Here is a 20,427-nt window from a genome sequence, read left to right on the forward strand (position 1 = left end):
TGTTGATGTTATCTCAAAAACAAAAAGCTTACGTCAAGACCTCAATTGACATAATGAAAGTCAATACAATTAGAGTATCCTGGATCTTTAGATCTGTTTTTAAAGATTCTGCATATCGTTTATTTGCAGACATTTAGAAACATTAAAACTAATCACATTGTCGGAATTTAATATTTTATTTTCACAGAATGCTCATCAGTACATTTGGATGTTGTATTTTAACAGAGACTCAACAGGGACATTTGCATAAAATTAAACGTTCTTTCTGCAGCTTAAAAAGAAAGGATGAAAGAAATGGAAAGAATTGTTCACAATAACTATTTTTTTATTCATATTTCAAACCAATGACATATGACCCAAAGCTGATGGAAATGTCCTCCATTCTGAGACTTAAACTAAAGTGAGTGAATAAGTTAAATAAATTAACGCATAAATACATGCATAAATCAATTATGTAACAAATAAATACATACGCATACACAATTCACAACATCTTGTTAATAAACATGTTGATAAAAAATGGCAGTTTAAATGTCATCATGTCTAGAACAGACCATATCCAAAATGTTAATCAACTTGTCCTACATGAGATTCTATCTACGAGCTAGTAGGTTTAAATATTGACCGAACAATCTGCGTCAAACACTGGCCGAACTCCTCCAAAATCATTTTCTCAGCTTGACACAGCGTGTAGCCTTCCTTCTCAGCCTCCTCTGCTTGCGCCAGAAGACAGCCGCATGTGGCTTCCACGACGTCGAGCGTGATGCACGACAGAGGACACCTATCAGCCAAAAGACCAACAGTGAACAAAAGAAGGAAGGAGACCATTCTCCTCTCCTTACAACAACAACATAATGCAATTAGCAAGTCCTGAAGAGACTAAATTATTTGTTTGTCAAGTGAAATGAAAATCATCTTACACTACATATGCATAGATATTCATTCATGGCCTACTTCCTAGTCAATTAGTCAATTACTTATTTTCGCCATCATGTTTAGGATAAATGTATTATGATTTTTAAACAATTCATTATTTAATTGACTAAACCTGGGGGGTAAGGGAGTTGGACAGAAAGCAGGGAATGATTGCTTTCGAAAACTAAATCTATGACATTGGATTAATTTAGATGTCCTCACTTGTCCTTGTCACATTTGGCCTTCTTGTAGAAGGTGGTGTCAGGGCTGTCCCACACCATGGTCTTCCTTTCTGGACTGTCCTCATAGTTTCTGCAGCCCACACACTTACAGGTGGATGAGCACATTATCTTGGCCTGTATGGGACAATAGAAACACTACTGTTACAGACTAGTATTCTACACTGGCTATACCAAACATTAGGAACACCTTCCTGATATTGAGTTGCAGTGCCCTTTACCCTCAGAACAGCCTAAAGGACTCTAACAAGGTGTGAAAGCGTTCCACAGGGATGCCCATGTTGACTCCAATGCTTCAAACAGTTGTGTCAAGTTGGCTGGATGTCCTTTGGGTGGTGGACCCTTCTTGATACACACAGGAAACTGTAGCGCATGAAAAACCCAGCAGCGTTGCAGTTCTTGACACTACAGGTTCCTCTTAAGTCAAACAGAGTAATGTTTTATCCATATATACCTCATAGCACTCGCAGTAGTTCTTCAGACAGCCTGAGCGTTTGCAGTTGCAGCCCTTGTTGTGGCGTCCTTTGATCTCTCCCAGTTTCCCGTTTCCAATCTTTGGTCTGAACGCCTCGGGATTTCTGTCCAGACAAATCTTCAGGAAAATTATATGTTTATCAATCTTAAAATAACATAGAAAGCAGTCTACCAATAATAATTAAACATGATTTATGTTTAACTCCCTACACGTCTAGCTCAGTTGACTTTGACAATATTTTTCACTAACAAGATGAAAGATACCGACTAACACTAAAGCATACACAAAAAAAAAGATTCTACCTAAAAGGCTTCTTCGACTGTCCCCATTGGAGAACCCTTTGAAGAACCCTTTTGGTTCCAGGTAGAACCCCTTTGGGTTCCATAAAGAACCCTTTCCACAGAGGGTTCTATCTGGAATCCAAAAGTGCTATTCTATGGCAGGGGTGTCAAACTCATTCCACGGAGGGTCGAATGTCTGCAGGTTTTTCAATTAAGATCTAGTCAACCAGGTGAGGGGAGTTTCTTACTAATTAGTGACCTTAATTCATCAATCAAGTACAAGGGTGGAGCGAAAACCCGCAAACACTTAGCCCTCCGTGGAATGAGTTTAACACGTGTTCTATGGGGACAGCCAAAGGTTCCTTTTGGAACCCTTTTTTCTACGGGTGTAGGGGAACCCTGGTCCACTGAAGCTGTTGTCTTTCTGTCTGCTGGCAACTCCAGTGGCTCACTGAGCCATCAAACTCCCCTAATAGTCTGACCCTCTAACCTTGGGCGAATCCATAAATGGTTCAATACAAACCCTGATGAGTTCATTCAAGCAGTGTAGTGCCTGTCAGCAATGACAGCAGGCAGATACTATGGGTGTCCTCTCAACAACTTCATCAGTTGTTTCAAGACATGACTAGCACTGTTGTGGTGACCATATCATTGGCACACCCGCAAACAAAATTCCATGTGACTAATCAACTAATCTCCTTTCATGCACTCTGGACATGCGTTGGTTGTACCCAACTCACTAACAACCACCAGGTCCTAATGGCCTGGTACTCAGGGCTCTATTGTCCCTCCATCAGGTCTTAATGGCCTAGAACTCAGGGCTCTATTGTCCCTCTAACCACTCTGACATCTATGCAATGCAATCGAAAATCACATCAAACACTCATCAAAACAGTATCGTGCTTTTAAAACTCACCTCACTGTGCTACACCGGCTCCGACGCTCATGGGATGTGGCAGGGCTGGCAAACAGTTACAGACTAAAAAGTAGGTGCCCAGTGACATGAAACAGGTCAACATTCACAAGGCAGCAGGGCCCGACGGATTACCAGTATGTGTACTCCGAGCATGTGCTGACCAACTGGCAAGTGTCTTCACTGACATTTTCAACCTTTCCCTGACGGAGTCTGTAATATCAACATGTTTCATGCAGACAACCATAGTCCCTGTGCCCAAGAATGGCTACCGAATGTAGCACTCACGTCTGTAGCCATGAAGTGCTTTGAAAGGCTGGTCATGGCTCACATCAACACCATTATCCCAGAAACCCTAGACCCACTCCAATTTGCATACCACACATGATGCAATCTCTATTGCACTCAACACTGCCCTTTCCCACCTGGACAAAAGGAACACCTATGTGAGAATGCTATTCATCAACTACAGCTCAGCGTTCAACACCATAGGGCTCTCAAAGCTCATCACTAAGCCAAGGACCCTGGGACTAAACACCTCCCTCTGCAACTGTATCCTGGACTTCCTGACAGGCCGCCCCTAGGTGGTAAGGGTAGGTAACAACACATCCGTCACACGGATCCTCAACACGTGCTCAGTCCCCTCCAGTACTCCCTGATCACTCATGACTACAAAGCCAGGCACAACTCCAACACCATCATTAAGTTTGCTGATGACACAACAGTGGTTGGCCTAATCACCAACAACAATGAGACAGCCTATAGGGAGGAGGTCAGAGACCTGACCGTGTGGTGCAAGGACAATAACCTATCCCTCAACGTGATCAAGACAAAGGAGATGATTGTGGACTACAGGAAACTGAGCACACCCCCATTCTCATCGACGGGGCTGTAGTGGAGCAGGTTGAGAGTTTCAAGTTCCTTGGCGTCCACATCAACAACAAACTAACATGGTCCAAGCACACCAAGACAGTCGTGAAGAGGGCATGACAAAACCTATTCCCCCTCAGGAGACTGAAAAGATTTGGCATGGGTCCATAGATCCTCAAAAGGTTCTACAGCTGCACCATTGAGAGCATCCTGACGGGTTGCATCACTGCTTGGTATGGCAACTGCTCGGTCTCCGACCACAAGGCACCACAGAGGGTAGTGCATACGGCTCAGTACATCACCAGGGCCAAGCTTCCTGCCATCCAGGACCTCTATACCAGGCGGTGTCAGAGGAATGCCCTAATAATTGTCAAAGACTCCAACCTAGTCATGGACTGTTCTCTTTGCTACCGCGCGGCAAGCGGTACCAGAGCGCCATGTCTAGGTCCAAAAGGCTTATTAACAGCTTCTTCCCCCAAGCCATAAAACTCCTGAACAGCTTATCAAAGGGCTACCAAGACCCAGCTTTTACGCTGCTGCTACTTTCTGTTTATTATCTACGCATAGTCACTTTAACTCCACCTACATATTACCTCAATTACCTTGACTAACCGGTGCCCCCGCACATTGACTCTGTACCGGTACCCCCTGTATAAAGCCTCGCTTTTGTTATCTTTCTGCTGCTGTTGAATTATTTGTTACTTTTATTTCTATTTTTTACTATTTTTTACTTAACACTTCTTAAAGTATTGTTGGTTAAGAGCTTGTAAGTAAGCATTTCACTGTAAGGTCTGCGCATGTGACAAATAAAATGTTATTCGATTTTTTATTTATTTATTCCATTTAATTAGGCAAGTCAGTTAATAACAAATGTTTTTTATTTGATTTGATCAACACGAAGAAAAAAGTTCAACAATAAGTTGAAACTAAGTGTAAAACATGGTAGTTGTGGATGTTGTTTTAAAGCCTAACACAACGAAATGGACTGTGCTCTCTAAGGTGATGATTACTTCAAAACATCCCATTGCATATTAGAGCTTATGTATACACATAGGCCTATGAGCCCAAATCCGAAAATCCCGATTTAAAATAATGATTATGCTGTTATTCAATACATACATGCATGACAGAAAAACATACAAAAACAAAAAAAAGATTTAAAGATTTATTTTGTACATAATTGGTCCAGCCTATACTCCAAAAATGTAAAGATTATAGTAATCACCTTTGTGTGGACTGTATTATTATGCATACTGGATGGACTGGTTATCTTATGCTATGCTCCAACATTACTATCCATGAGTCTGGGAGAGAACCTACAGGACTAGGTGATGCTGTTGGTTCATTGATTGTGCAGGGCGGCTACAGAGTAGGCTGGTTAGCCTACTCTGTATTTGAATAGGGCATTTTCACCACTGTGCGATTCCATCTCCTCTCTCTCCTCAATTCCTCTCTCCAGCGAGCAGAGAGGGGCTGTCAAAAGTTTCATGAAATATGTTTAGTTGTGGAAACATTGATGTTCCCGAACAGATTTCAATTGGTTTCCCAAATTAAGCACGGGGTAGCTGCAGGAACATAATTGGAGAGCCCATGGCATACAGAGTTTAGACGGAATATCACCTGTCGCACAGTGAGAGTGTGCATGCTCCTCAAACAGCGGTGGAGTGAAATAACTGGAGAAGCCTACCAGCGTGATTGAAAAAGAAACCAACGGGGGGCTCCATTCGCTATTTGAGTGCATATTGCTTACGTCTTTTCCCCCTACCTATCTGATAATGGGCCATTCTAAATTCAAAAGGCACTCGCACATTTAAGCTATCTTTGTTGCAGGTGTATGGTAACAATTGAATAACATGACAGAAGAAAGCTGCATGCCTCTCTTGCTAGTGTCACTGTCCCCTTGAGGCCGATGTGTAGAGCTTAAAAAAAGAACAGTGATACTAGCAAGAGCAACACGTTGGTTGTTTATTTTTTCTAAATCGAAATAAAGACAAGATAAAATTGAGAATAGTGAAAATAATATGAACACTTGATGAGAGAACAGCGTGTGCAGCCTGAGGCAACGAACAGAGAGCAAGCTTCTCACATCATCAATAGCCTATAGTTACATCATAAAGCCCATATATGTTCTAATTTCTAAGACATTCTACGGTTTGTATCATTCACGTCTAAAGTTGACAAATAAGTCTAAACCTAGCGTATAGCACCTGTTTCAAATTATCACTTTTACGCTCAACATAGCCACTTCATATTATGACGACCCTCCCACTTTGTCTGCCGGATTTTCTCTGTTATTTCCTTATTAGGATGCTGGTGGGCGGAGTTGGGAGGGTTGTCAGCTACATGGGAAACACCTAGGCCCGGTGTCTCCCAGGATAAATACACCACTTCCCCATTCATGGAGGAGACTCTCTCCATGCAGACACCTTTATGGATTTTGTTGTGTTTCTTGGTGGTTTTTGGGTTGTTCGCGACAGCATCTTTCAACACCCTGCATTATCACATTAATGCATGTAAAACACTCACTTACACTACTGATTACTGATTACACACACCATTGTATATTTTCCTTAGTTGCTTTAGTTAATAAATATATCTTTTGTTACGCCTTAACTCCACGTTGTCTCCCTTTTGTTACGGGCTTTGAGCCGGTTCGTGACAAGATGCATTCCGGAATGGGAAAAATATCCTTTCTATTTTATTCAGCTATGTTCAATTATGTTCTTCTTACTATAAAATCATATAATATTAAAGAATGGCAGACTTATAAGAATATATTGTCTGCTAAATGAACAAGCCCACAGCCTATGGCATGGCACATAGCCAGATAACATACAGAAGGTCAACTCATATTCTGTTCTTTTGAAATACATTTTCTTCATATCGTGTTTCTTTAGACCTGCCTAAAATATAGAATGGATGTGTTGTGATTGTGTATATTAAATTGATTTATTATACTTTTTAAAAAATGTTTCAAAGGGACGCATCAGCGGCTTGTATGTGTGGAGGCCTGGAAATACTAAACATGTTTGTTAATTAACGGACATTTACAATGGGACCAGCAGTCTTTTGCATGACAATTATCGGCTGACAAAATGTCATGACTGCCATAGAATGGACAACTTGTAATCAGTAGGGACAGGAGTTGTTCCTAACCAGGAAAAACTCTAATGAGAAGTGTTTCACTGTACCTTGATGGCCTTGTATCTCTCTGACTCGTGCTCATTGTTGTTGCAGCAGTTGATGCAGTTGCAGTTGCTGCAGACGTCGCCGTTAGCAAAGCAGTCACAGTAACTACAAAGACAGCATACACAGTGATTAGACCAGTCATGATGACATAATGTACAATGGCAAATAACATGAGGAGTGAAGGTCTTAGGACACACCCAATAATTGCTGAGTCATTGGTTGGTCATTCTACAAACATTCACACAACAGATAACAGAGTAGGAAAGAAACTACTGTATATCTCACTGGTTGTGATACAACTCACAGTTTGAGACACTGAGATTTAGTGCAGTTGCAGGGCTTCTTGGATTTGGAGTCCCATAGAGATCCACTGAGACTTGATCAAGGTGAAAGAGAAGATGCAGAGTTACTACCATGACCTGCTGACCATATGATCTATGACAATATCTGCAGTGTCATAGTCAGCTAGCTAGCACACGGTGTCACCCCCGCCTCCCGGAGTCCTCCTTAGGACTAGCTGGCTAAGCTAACACAGTGTCCTCGGCATCGTTAACAGAACAGGAGCGAGGGACACTACTGGTGTGTACTTTTCTTCTGTGGGGTTTATCAGCCGTTGGCATTCAACGTTATGGTCAATTACTGCCATTTACTGTACTGGAGTGCCTCCTCCTGCCTAAGTACTGCAGTCATAGCTTAAAAATGGGCAAATACAAGTATAAAGAGGGGTTCCTGCAGATGCAGAAACTGACCACATGCAGGAATGCCCCGAATTGTGGCCTGCAGTCACACCCTTCTCAAAACACTTTCAGACTTGAGTGATCACTATTGAACAGCAAATGGCCACTAGTGGTGTAAAGTACTTAAACACACACTATGCAGAAATCGCTTCTCCATTTCCTGGTTGCAAAAACTTGAATAGTTTACCTAATTTCAGTTTATATGACAAAACAAGCAAGTATAGTGTAGAGAATCATTGTAACATCTAAACCACTGTGAAATATATTTTCCATAACCAAAAATATTGTATTTTCAGCTGTTTGAAGCTAGTATACAAAAACAAAAGAGACAAAAATGTAACTTAAGAACGGGAAGCATAGACATAACACACATAGAACAGATTTACCACTTCTTAGACTTGCTTTCAATGCAAATTATAGATCTATAACCAGCATTTCTATGTGAATTTGGTCAGATCGCCCAAAAAGTTACATATTGAAACTTCACAACTTTTACTCCACTAGATTCCTAAAGAAAATATGTACTTTTTACTCCCATACATTTTTCACGACACCTGAAAATTACTTGTTACATTTTGAATGCTCAGGCAGGCCAGAATTCTGGTCCAATTCACACACATATCAATATAACAGGTTGCCCTCCCTACTACTTCTGATCTGGCAAACTCACTATACACAAACACTGTGTTTGTAAATTATGTCTGAGTGTTGAAGTGTATCCTTCTATCCGTAAATAGAAAAAATAGAAAATCGAGCTGTCTGGTTTGCTTAATATAGGGAATTTGATGTACAGCATTTATTTTGTACGTTTACTCAAGTATGACATTGGAGTAATAATATAATAAAGTACTTTTTCCACCACTGTACTTCAGTAGTCTACTTTTAGACTTTTAGTAAAGTAGTATTTAAGTGGATTCATGTGGAATCCTTTGCATTTTTCTTATCGTTTTAATGGAAAACCGGGACAAATTCCATTTGTCACATCCCCTAGTGTTCCTACCGTAAGACACTGTTTGCCGTGGACTGACCATCAGGGACCAGACATAGGGAGTCAGGATACTCAGGATACTGGTGGTACTGGCAGGACAACCATATACATGTCACTTTTCAACTTCATGGTCAATTGTTATGAAGTTCATTTTTCTTTTTAGCTTTTCAAGTTTGATGGTTGATTTAGTGTTATTTATCAGTAGTAAAAGCAAACATTCTGGCCTACATTTTTTGATTGTTACCACAGTTGATCTTATGCAGGTCATGAGACTTGAGGATGAGACAGACATGCTACTGACCTGTGAGAAGTAGGGTGCAGGCATGTGGTTGTAGCTGTATCCAGAGCTAGGAGGACCAGAGAAGACCAGATGGTTGGGGGAAAGGAGGCTGTGGTTGGGCCCAATGGGAGGCAGGCTAATAGAGGGCAGGTAGGACTGAGAAGCTGTAGTACATGAAGAATGAGATTGGTGTCGATACTGCACAACACATCATACCCTGCTATGAATATTTATTTATCTAAAAATGCATAATAAACATTCTGGGATTAAATAGTTTATACATCAATATTGGCTTACATTTTAAGACGTATTCAAATAACCAGAACAGCTCAACAACAGTAGGCCTATGAGGTATGGGATGATCAAGATTCTTCATGGTAGCCTACACGTCAACAACACAGCACTAAGACGTGATCTGCCTGCCTCTAACCTTTTCCCATTGAGTAGCTCTGCTCTGAGTTTTCCTTAGAGGATGTGGTGTAGTAGTGGGTCTCTGGACTGGAGTCAGGGTGGCCAGGAGGCAGGGAGTGGAGCATCTGACCTGGGCTACAATGGTTCATTACCACCATCTGCCCTCGGCCACTCATGTTGCACACAACCTAGATAAAGCCCCACAGTGGACGTGTCATAATACCCATAAAACCAAGCAGTCAAATAGGGAAATGGTTCCAATCGTTTTTCCACCATTCCTTTTGCCCATAGGGGATTTTGAAACACTTAAAATAAGGGCTGTGTTTTGTGTAGGCTTACCCTGGTGTGACTTTTCTGGTAACCATGTAAATCTCTCGGATAAGGTGACTTTTATCAATATATTCAGCTCTACTCTGAGAATAGAAAATGCTAATTAACATCAAAGTAGACATCATGCAAGACTACAAATCCCTGCAAGCTTCTGTACGTAATGTTTAGCTGACATCTTTGCTAACAGGCATTGTGTCAATTTAAGACTTGCCAAAGACAGTTCACAGAATTGTCAATTTAAGTAAATGTTGCTTATTTATTCATTAGTAAATGTTGTTAACATTAGATAGTTAATCCAGAGATTCTTACCTTTGCCTTGATTCGGCAGTCTCATCCAGATCATGGCATTTGTAGTTCTTTATGAGCTAATTAGCATTTCATTTTGAGGGGGTAAATACAGGCAAATATACTGAAAAGTCACCTTGCCCTGAGAGAGATTTCCATCGTTATCAAAACGTCATGCCAGGGTAAGCCTACACGAAACACAGCCATTATTTAAGTGTTTCTAAAATCCCCTATGGGAAAATGGATGTTGAAAAAACTATTTGAACTATTTCCCTGTTTGTTTAATTGCTAGGTTTTATGGGTATTATGACTCATACTGTGGTACTCTTATGGAGTTACAGTTTACTGCTACACACTCACAGAACCATGTCCACCTGTAGAGTAGGCCTTCATTGTGGAATTGAATGTGTACTGTAGTGCCTAAAGGTAATACATGTTGTTGATGATGGAAAACTATGGCCAGTGGAAAATACCCACTGGGCACACACTGGTGTTTCCACGTCATTTCAATGAAATTAGATTTAACCAACATAGAATAGACGTTGTATTGAAGTCTGTGCCCAGTAGGTTTTATATACATCTCTCAGCTAAACAATTACACACTCACAGTGGCGTTCTCCCCAAGCTGGTGGTCTAGGTGCTGTAGATACACAGTGAGCGGCCCGTTGGCCTAGAGACCGGAAACACAGAGATTTTATAATCAGATGCCTGGCATTTCATAGCTAAATATGCATATCACTGAGAATCCACACAGTAATGGTCTTGAGTTATGGTTGTTATGAAAGGACCTTCACATATCCTCTTGTTAGAATTATTGCTTAACACAAACTAACACACCATTTGACTCTTGTAAGGTCATTGCAATCATGTTTAGAATACTGCTCTATCTTTTGACTCAGAGAGCCCTATTCAATAATGACCATTCAATTAGGTTTCCAAGGCTAGATAATTTCTATGATTTTATCTTTGCTATGCAAGACTGCATATTAAAATTGTCATGCTGACATTTAGCCTGTTTTTCACAGTCAACCCTTTTTCATTGATCACATGAATCAAAGAATATGTCTATTCCTGCAGTGCAAAATGTTATGAAATAAATGCTTTCTGGTAAAGGTTGTATATGGTCCTGCATTATACATTATTTGTAGGTTACATGTACACTTGTACACATCAGACAGTAAGTTGGAAATCCTCTTACAGACTGACTGATGTCCATTTGATTCTGAGGCATTAGCTCGGCCATAGTCTCCTGTTTGCGATAGGACTCTGGTCCGTGGTCATCCTTGCTGTCTGGGCAAATGCTCGCCACAGCATCATAAATTTCACCCTGGACAAAACAAAATAATATGAATATGTAACATAACACAAACTTGAATTAGAGCAATATACTGTACCACCTCAATAATTGATAGTGATGTCAAAATATCCAATAAAATATCAGTGTATTGGGTAAGTACATTCTGCATCGCCGGATGCCCCGGGTTTGCACCTTTTAGACCATTCTATTGGTAATTTAAAAAATCTTCACCCACTCGGGGTGCCAGGCGTTGCAATACGAACTCACCCATAGATTGAGGATTGTAATGTAATTTCTAAGGTTTGTTTTTGGTTTGAATTAGCACTTACTGACAACATATTGCTGTGGACTGGGCCCTCAGATGACCACTGGCCACCAAGTGAACTGAGATGACTGTTATTAGCTAAACTGGGGTTCATTAAATGGAACGGGCTAGACTGGGGGAGCACATAATCTCCATGAGTAGCAAATTGGTATTGAGGGAGTGAGGGTTCAGCATCATGTGGAGGTGGGTAGAATCTGTAGTTGGTACAGTGGTGGTCCATCCTGCTGGACCCAGCTTCTCTGCTGTACCCTGACCACTCTCCACCTGAACAATGGGGCATCACTCCTGGCACACTGAAGTCAGTGTGATCGCCTGAATCAATGTTGACGTCCAATGTTCTTAGGTGGCGACCATAGTTCTCAGAGGAATAGACAGCGGAGGTTTCGGATCCATTGTTCAAACTTCTTTGGTTTTGGCAACTCATTCTGAAAACAAGGCCTGACATAAGCATAAATCAGTGACAGTGGTGTTAGCCTGGATAGTTAGTAAAACACTGGCCCAGAGATGCATTTTAGGCTGACTTCATGGTTAGAATCAATGAGCATGGTTCTAACGATTAAATTTAGCCTTAAAATGCTTTTGGGAAAGCGGCCCAGATGTCTAGTCTAGTTAGATTAGCTAGAGAATCAGTCAGTTCACCATTCAATAATACATTTGACATATAGCTTTCCTTCGTCATGATTTTAAGCGTTAGCATAGCTAGAATAGATAGTTGAGCTAATTACTGTAGCTGACTTAGTACAATACTATTCATGTAAATATTTTACGTTTTTTTCTCGACCTCTCTTGTTCCAATAGCTATTAGTTGGACAGTTCACAACAAATAACAATATGCTGGTGTTTCAAAGCTAATTAGTACTAGCTAGCTACCTCCACCAATAACTTTACCTGACAGTCAGCTGTGGAAGAACCTTTCCTGAGGCGAAGTGACTGGAGGGAGGGGCGGTGCGAGCCACATCCATCTTTCAAAATGGATGCGTTCGATGGTTTGGCTAGTGCCAGGGGGGATGTTTTGGATTTGCACTTTGGGGCTAGTAATAATGTTATATAATTTAAATGAGTAGTGAATTTAAGAGGGAAATCATTTTTGATTGGCTTGTATTAGTTTACTAATTCTTTGGGGTTTGCCAAAGACCTTTGTGTTTTTACACATCTAAATAGAATAGATCTTTGTTATTATTGAATATTTTGTTAGTGTCCTATGGCGGGTGATCAGTGTCAGTTCGGAAATGCAATGCTTAAACGCTAAATATTAATGTGAAATTTGTAAATGCGTTTGTATTTTCAAATCAGTGTGCATGATTCATGTCACAATTAAATTGAACCTGCTCTAATCACCCTATCTGTGTATAAAATAATATGATATATTATTTCAAAGTTGCTGAAAAAAATAAATAAATAAAAATGACACATTTAGAAGGCAACAGGCAGGTCAAACTGAATTTTTTTTCTGTAAAAATGGCAAGAAATAAGAAGAGTTGACAGAAACCCTTCATTGGTCCAGTCGGGTTGTTTTATAACCACACCTTCAGATTGTAACGCTACTAAAGTTCTGTCTGGACAGGCCAATCATATTTCCTAATCATCAAACAAAGTAAACTGATAGACATATTCTAAATAGTATGAATCGACATTTTTGAAAATGTCATTCTGTACTAATTACTGGGGCGTGCAGAGGCCTTGGTCTACAAATGGTGAAAGACCTGGCTAGAAGCATCGAGCGACCGACCACAATAAGTGACTGCGCGCAAACCACCCGCAGCACAAGTAGGAGAATATCATGTTCAACTTGTTTTATGAATTCCATCTAATGGGAATACACGTGTGAGGATATGTTTTGACTGTAAACCTAGGGATGCATGATAAAAGTTGTTCTTCATCGGGATCTACATAATATTGCCAAATCCTACAAAGGTGTTTATATTGTACGGCTTGGTGAGTAGCATAGCCAACATAATTACGTAAAAGAGAGCGCAGAGTAATGCGGATGGATTCATTATTTTGTTGGGGATATGATTCTATGTGTATCATGTGCCATGTTTGGTATTCCAGCAGATGACGCAAGAGGCACTGTATTGGGTTTTGGCTTGAGGTTCCTCAAATGGCTTCTCTTTAAATTAAAACATTTAAGTAACTTTGATTACATGCTCAATTTTATGTTTCAAGTACTCAACAGAACATGAAGAGATGCCAAACTGAAATAACCATTAGCTAATTAAACCTTATCCTCTTAAATAAAAACAAGCAACAACAAAAATGGTTTGTTTCTTGTTTTAAATGGTCATGCTTTCTTTGTTATCAGATGTTGTCAGCCAGTCATGTATAGACTCAGCATTTCACGAGGTGTCATCCATACTGGGAGGTGATGGGCTCAACTGCCTCATAAACAACACAGCTGATCTGAAGACAGTGACACCTGACAACTTTCGAGAGTAATAATGTTTCTACTCTTTTTGCCACCAAGGTAAATGTATTTGTTTCACCCCTAGAAGAGCATGAATGAGAAACCTCTTAATTTTGTTGGAGTACAGAGGATCTTCACATACCCAAGTTTTATGATCGGTTCCCTACTTCATCGAAGAAACCTACATTGTAACTGTCCAGATCACATTGTCATGTTTTTGACTGAGTTGTTTATGTTGTTGGCTCTTGTAGGCATTTCTGCCATTGCTCCGGGCAGCTGCTGCATGGACCACTGTAATGGGGATCAATAGGGCAGCTGTGATAAACATCTCTTCCATACTGGGCTCCATTAAGGCCAATTGGGGAGCCGGAGCAGCCTTCAAAAGCTATGCTTACAGGACCTCAAAGGTGAACAGCAACAGTAATTGTCCTTTCAATAGAGCCCATATAAACATTACAGATCATCTCCGGTTGCAATATTGGCCATAGGATGTTTGGGTGTGAAGACAATTAATCTGACTGTTTGTATGTGTACACAGTCATTACATGTCCTGTCCATCTCATTTTGTTTACATATGTAGGCTGCCTTGAACATGGCGACAAGTTGTCTAGCCATTGACCTGGAATCTGAAGAGATTCTGTGTATAGCCCTTCACCCTGGCTGGGTGCGCACTGACGTAGGTGGCCCATATGTGAGTGTCTCATACTCTTGGTTGAGGTGTTTTATGATTGGGTCCTTAATATGAATACATTATAATATATTTCTGTGTATCTCAATAAATTGACTGTTATGCAGCATTTCCTGTCTATTATGGAATAGGCGGATTTGAGTACGGAGGATCATCTTTGCTGTCTCTGACAGAAAAGCATCATGGAGGATTCTTCAACAACTCTGGAAACAAGCTACCATGGTGAAGCTCAACTTTGAAACAGTAACTTGTGTAATGTGCAGTTGTACTGCCGACAATTCACTGGGACAAAACACTGAGCAGAGATCATAGAATACAACGCACAATTGCATCATCATGCTGTTAGGTTGCTCTGCAATCTCTGATTTCTTTGTATTTAGTTGGCGTGAGAGAGAAGCTGGAGACTTGACATTTTAAATGTGGAATTTAAAAAACAAATCTGAGTTGTTTGGCTTGTTGCACTTTCTAAGGTAATCTCACCGTTTGCATAGAACAACTATATACTGTATAATCAATATATAGGAACAAAAAAGTCTTGCCATTCAAAAAGTTTTATTCAATACATTTCTTTCAAATTATAATAGGAACATATTTACTCTGTATAGGAGATTGTTGTAAATCATGACACCAGTATCCAGTATAATGGGATATGCACAGACAATGTACTTTGCAGGCTTTTGAAGAGTTGAGAATAGATCAATGAATGTTGAAGTTGAACTAGGGCTGACTCATCTCTTCTGATGTGAGCAAGGAAGGCAGGGTATCCAGAGCTCCGATTTCTGCAAAGTAGATGAAAAAAAACATTTTAGTGAGTACAGTCAGATGGTTATATCTGATCAGTACTATGCTAGTAAGTTGTTCTGTTCCAAATATGTTTTTAACTATATACTGCCAGGAATCTGACTACAAATGTAAATATTACATCAAAATATGATCATTTTACTCTGGAACATGTCAACATAACCGTATATGATATGAATAAAACTCTTTGCTGTAATTAAACATTCATAACAGACATCAACTCACCTTTAAGTTGCATGTATGATAAGAAGTCAATGACATTGTGTAATACATCCTCATCTGTTATTCTCAAGGAACCTGCAAAATTAGAGATCCTCATGAGGTGTAGAAGACGTACAGCAGACTTACTGTACTGCAGCACTCTGAACGTTGGATTCTCCCTCTCATAGGGTCTATAAACTGTAGGCTACAAGCCCCAGGTTTTACATGGCTGTTAGAGCCTCTCACCTGATTTGAAGTCATAGTCCCGGGGCATGTCTCTCTTACCAGCAAGGCCATGCTTGTCACTGAGCGTCCGGTGACCATCGATGCCATCTGAACAACAAGACAAAATCATAGTTTGCACAGCTGACTTTCACCCATTCCCTAGATGAAATCCCCTTCATTGCACACCACGCACAAACACCACAGCCCTGCCTAAAGCCTCAAGGCACCCTTGTAATTTATGAGCGTGCGTTTTTTTCCTTTTATCTGTCACGAGTCTGAAAAGCAACCTGCAGGGCTTGAGTCTCGGAATTGCTTTACAACTTATATTCACCAATGGAATAAGTGACACATTTGAGAATGGATACAGAACCTAAAAAGGAAATAAATATTAAGGAACAGTCCAACCACATGCTAAGAAAAAATACAAATAAAAACCAAGAAAGCTAGGCTAAATTAACGTTTGGAGAGTAATTTCATTCACTGTGCATCTCAGAGAGCACAGTGCTTATGTTTTTAATTTATAGCCAAAGGGGCAAGGTGCAACTTTAATAGAGGTTTAAGTCAAGACGGCTAGGAAAAATGCACTGAACAATCATGTAAGTGCACTAATTATCTGAATTGTAATCCTTGAATTTTTACCTTAACCCATAGCCTCAGTCATCACACATCAAGTATAATTAAATACTAAAATAACATTAGCATCATTGTCTTTGTTCTCACAGTGCCTTTCTGAGATTTAAGCTCCTGTATGACAATTTAATCATTCATAAACAGGTAGAAAAATAAACTAACAAAGGGACCATGGCTGTGATAAAACACCTCTGCTTGGTTGTTTAATACATCATGAGACATGAAATATGCTTAATCTGGAAACAGTAAATAAGCACACAGAGCGATGCGTCACAGAGCAATTCCTCCGTTGACTCCAATGTCCTGCAGGAGCTATCTTACATTGACTTAGCAGTTCTTCTCTCCCCCTTACGCTGGGATTATCCTTTATCTGTATTAGGTGATCAATACGACCTGAAACACAGGGATGATGGCATTTTACCTGAACTTACAACACTGACCTGTGTCTATAAAGTAGTGTACACTGAGTATTGAGATGTTTAAATTAACATTGTGCAGTTAACCACTTACCATCATTGGCATTCAGCAGACAGATTGGATTAAATGTGATATTTAAATAAATCCTCAGTTAAAAGTACAAAGTTGCATATGACAGAGGTACTGCATATTGCATTTGTGTTTGATAATTAAACTAGTTTAGGACATATCCTCATTCTTTGTTGACAAGAATTGATTAACCTTTGGAATGAATAGGTTATCCTGTTTAAAGAAGATACCTTCCAAAATATTATAATATAGTGAATATAGTCAGGGATGACAACTTAAAAGTCCAATAATTACACAGAACAAGTATGTTGGAAACCATCATGCCACATCACACAGCCAGGTGAAAGGTGAAAAAGTGTACAATGGGCAAACAAATATGAGGTTCAGACTAGGAGAAAGGAGTTGACTGTTGTGATTGAGAGGCTGTACATGTATATATTGTTAATAAGTTAGAAGCGGGGTTGGGTACTTTCTAAATGTAATCCGTTACTAGTTACCTGTAGAAATTTGTAATCGGTAATTTAACTTTTGGATTACCCAAACTCAGTAACGTAATCTGATTACATTCAGTTACTTTTAGATTACATTCCCCTTAAACTGCATTAGAAGAAGACAAAAATGTATGTTGCCAATTGAACGACATCTATTGCAGGATAAATTATTGTTAAAGTTTACATAGCTGGCCATACATGGATGTTACATTTTACTTTATGTGTTGGTTATGTATACTTCTTCTAACCCATCGCTTTCTACTTCATCTTTACATTAAAGTATATCATTTATAAATCCAAAAATTGATGTAGCAACTACAAATTTCCCCTTTTAAGTCTATCAAAAGTGTGTGAGTTTGAGCATGTGTCCAATCCTATGGATTTTTTTTTAAATCAGCATGGATTAGATTGAGCAATAAAAGCCCTACATTTATCCATAGGCTGGGATCCGCACTATGCAGCTGTTGCAAGAGCGCATTTTTCACTGGCTGTCCACTGGTTTCAAAAACAATGATTGATAGGTAGCTTACATTTATTGAATTCAACCATTGTTGGGTTCAAATATACTTTTAGATTTGTGAACAGCCATCCTCAACAACCACAATCCGTAAGGCGCAAATAGCTAAATGAGAGCAACAGTGTGATTCACATCACTGCGCAATGTAGATATCAATAATAAGTGATATCCGTATCGCCCTAGACTACACCACTGCTGTCATCCTTACCTCTAAACATTATTCAAATTGGATAATCGTTGGATGCCGACAGCAGTCGCACCATTGGAAGAAATGTTTGGACTGTAGCCTACAAAATCCTATTCCTGCTCTTTTCCCGCGATCCATCAAACACTGTGTGTCATCACAGTGGCATCTGACTCGTGGTCAGACTCCCTCAGGTGGAACAAATTGAAACTTGAGCCTTTTTTCGATGCTGATTTGAATGTCATTGAGCAATCAGAAGTGTCAAATATTTTTTTCGCAAACATCCTTTGTGAATTTAAAAGTAATCGTCTAGTTTTTCAAAAGTATCTGTCATTACAATATGTTTTGTTTGTAACGGATTACAGTTACCGTTTTTTGTAATCCCTTACATGTAACGTTACATTATGTCATCTGTTACTCCCCAACCCTGGTTAGAAGTCACTTACGAGGACCCAAAAGGTAGCCAGCACTGTTCAGTGTCCATCCTCGCTTCTCTTTAGCCTGCGATCACAAACACAACACACACACACACACACACACACACACACACACACACACACACACACACACACACACACACACACACACACACACACACACACACACACACACACACAAATCAGATTCCTTATACACACTGTATACTCACTCATCAGTTAACTCAACACACACCTCACACTACAGTATTTCACTTGTTAATAAATTACATTTTTGGAATGCCAATTGCTCAACTTAACTATATTGCAATAACTCGATTCTCTCAATGCCACGTTATGGTGTTAAGTCATTAAAACGTTAATATAATTTGTATGTTGTTTGCAATAGCCTAGGCCTACTTCTAGTTAAAACAACGAGAAAATCACAGCATTTTAGACAACATTTTTCCAAATACAATACAACGTTGACCTACCGCAATCACTAATCCAATTGTTTCTGACAGAGCTGCGCAGAAAATGAGTGATATGCAAACTACTCCAATAGACTTCTGCATCTAAGGCAAGATATAAAAACATTTTAGTTGTAGAAAACCTCAAAATTGTAGAAGTTGAAAGTCGCAAAACAAACATTTATAAAGAAGTCTTAAATCTGCTTACCTTTAAAGTTTTGTTCAACGGTGGAAGAGAAAATATAATGTAAACGTCTATAAGGCTTTATTCAAAATAGGTATGCTCATAGATGAGGAGAGAACTTCAATGTCCATGTAGTGATTCTCGTTTGGGTTAGGATGATTCTGGTAGCCTTTTATAATCCCCAAGCAACTACAAAAAAGTGTAGGGGGGATAAAGCGTAGGGGGGTCCTACCTGTTCCTCAAATTCAGACGTCACAACCACCTACCCCCTCCTGTAGGCTTAGTGGTCATGTCACGATGAAATTACAATAACATCGTCATGTACTTTTTGCAGCCTGAAACATTGAGTTGGACAGTAGTTCTGAAAGTCGGATCAATTTTCTCATTAACAGAATCTCACGTGATATCATTTGTAGAAAAACCATTTATCGTGTATGTCTATACTAAAACTGCTATAAGATCAGTGAATCTAAAATATTTATTTTAGAGCCTCTCAGAGTGGTTAAAATGTCAAAATACAAAACCCTTACAGACAAGGAGAAAGTTAGAATCTTTCCATGGATTTGTGGACTGGTCCGTTTCAATTATGAAAGCAGGAAATCCTGAATCAAAGGGCGAGATCTATTTTGTGACAATAGATTGAAACTTTTCTGTAGCCTTTATCCATAGATAGTTGCCATAAAATATTAGTTTGAAGGTGTTGAATTAACACTTGTCAGAAATGGTTATAGGTTACATGTATATGAGATCAATAAGAGGGATTTAAATGAAGTTCTTTCTTTAATTAACAGATCCGAAATAATGAGAGCATGATTTATATGAACATGTTATTCTATCATTGAGATTAACTAGTCATACTGGAGGATGGTAGTCACAAGCTACACTAGATAACAGACTAGAAAAGCCACTCTCAGGGCACCATGACCTTCCATTCCAATGACAGTACAGGTCAGCAGCCACCAACAGAGAGCAAAATGGGACAAAAACAGTGTGTAACAAAGGCAGGAACCTTAGGGCTCTTTGTAAAATGGTTTGTCCGTTTTTAGATGTTCGGTCTGATTCTGCAACAGGCATAGGCAGTTCGGTAAGTTCTTCTCTCCATTTGTCATTGGTCTGTGTGGGAAATCCTCCATTGTAACAAGCATCACACCTTGGGCAATGTTCTGATCCATTATGACATGAGGAAGGAACTCCA

General features: G+C 39.7%; 2 protein-coding genes and 1 pseudogene across 7 annotated transcripts; 1 reads left to right on the forward strand and 2 right to left on the reverse strand.

Annotated features, from left to right (window-relative positions):
- Window positions 1-302: 302 nt before the first annotated feature.
- tesmin (testis expressed metallothionein like protein) lies at window positions 303-12,625 on the reverse strand. 5 transcript variants are annotated; one of them, XM_035790804.2, is made up of 12 exons: window positions 12,424-12,625; window positions 11,540-11,960; window positions 11,112-11,240; window positions 10,521-10,583; window positions 9,318-9,486; window positions 8,909-9,051; window positions 8,620-8,696; window positions 7,187-7,258; window positions 6,885-6,987; window positions 1,609-1,746; window positions 1,138-1,271; window positions 303-781 (listed from the first exon to the last, which is right to left on the reverse strand). In XM_035790804.2, the coding sequence occupies exons 1-12, from the start codon at window positions 12,495-12,497 to the stop codon at window positions 598-600; spliced, it is 1,707 nt and encodes a 568-aa protein (XP_035646697.1). In that variant the 5' UTR covers window positions 12,498-12,625; the 3' UTR covers window positions 303-597. The 5 variants fall into 5 exon arrangements, with proteins under 5 accessions (XP_035646697.1, XP_035646698.1, XP_035646699.1 ...); XM_035790805.1 differs by having other exon boundaries at window positions 11,540-11,973; window positions 12,424-12,551; XM_035790806.1 differs by lacking the exon at window positions 12,424-12,625 and adding an exon at window positions 12,303-12,417 and having other exon boundaries at window positions 11,540-11,973.
- Window positions 12,626-12,774: 149 nt separating this feature from the next.
- Window positions 12,775-15,033, forward strand: LOC118396548 (C-factor-like; annotated as a pseudogene).
- A 129-nt stretch (window positions 15,034-15,162) lies between these two features.
- Window positions 15,163-19,391, reverse strand: LOC118396549 (galanin peptides-like). 2 transcript variants are annotated; one of them, XM_035790808.1, is made up of 7 exons: window positions 19,257-19,391; window positions 19,073-19,153; window positions 18,609-18,663; window positions 16,806-16,877; window positions 15,876-15,962; window positions 15,654-15,725; window positions 15,163-15,406 (listed from the first exon to the last, which is right to left on the reverse strand). In XM_035790808.1, the coding sequence occupies exons 2-7, from the start codon at window positions 19,151-19,153 to the stop codon at window positions 15,345-15,347; spliced, it is 429 nt and encodes a 142-aa protein (XP_035646701.1). In that variant the 5' UTR covers window positions 19,257-19,391; the 3' UTR covers window positions 15,163-15,344. The 2 variants fall into 2 exon arrangements, with proteins under 2 accessions (XP_035646701.1, XP_035646702.1); XM_035790809.1 differs by lacking the exon at window positions 16,806-16,877.
- Window positions 19,392-20,427: the final 1,036 nt, after the last annotated feature.

The sequence above is a fragment of the Oncorhynchus keta genome, chromosome 17 (genome assembly GCF_023373465.1).
Source record: "Oncorhynchus keta strain PuntledgeMale-10-30-2019 chromosome 17, Oket_V2, whole genome shotgun sequence".
In the NCBI taxonomy this organism is placed as follows: domain Eukaryota; kingdom Metazoa; phylum Chordata; class Actinopteri; order Salmoniformes; family Salmonidae; genus Oncorhynchus; species Oncorhynchus keta.

Bases quoted from the DNA above. Each gene is read 5' to 3' on its own strand.
- tesmin (XM_035790804.2), bottom strand. From the start codon at position 12,497: ATGGATGTGGCTCGCACCGCCCCTCCCTCCAGTCACTTCGCCTCAGGA. The intron at 8,697-8,908 runs GTCAGTAGCATG...TTGTCCTGCCAG, and splicing joins CTGCACCCTACTTCTCACAG to TACCACCAGTATCCTGAGTA. The intron at 1,272-1,608 runs GTATATATGGAT...TGTCCCATACAG, and splicing joins ACTACTGCGAGTGCTATGAG to GCCAAGATAATGTGCTCATC.
- LOC118396549 (XM_035790808.1), bottom strand. From the start codon at position 19,153: ATGCAGAAGTCTATTGGAGTAGTTTGCATATCACTCATTTTCTGCGCA. The intron at 18,664-19,072 runs GTAGGTCAACGT...TTGTGATCGCAG, and splicing joins CAATTGGATTAGTGATTGCG to GCTAAAGAGAAGCGAGGATG. The intron at 15,407-15,653 runs GTGAGTTGATGT...TCTACTTTGCAG, and splicing joins ATCATACATGCAACTTAAAG to AAATCGGAGCTCTGGATACC.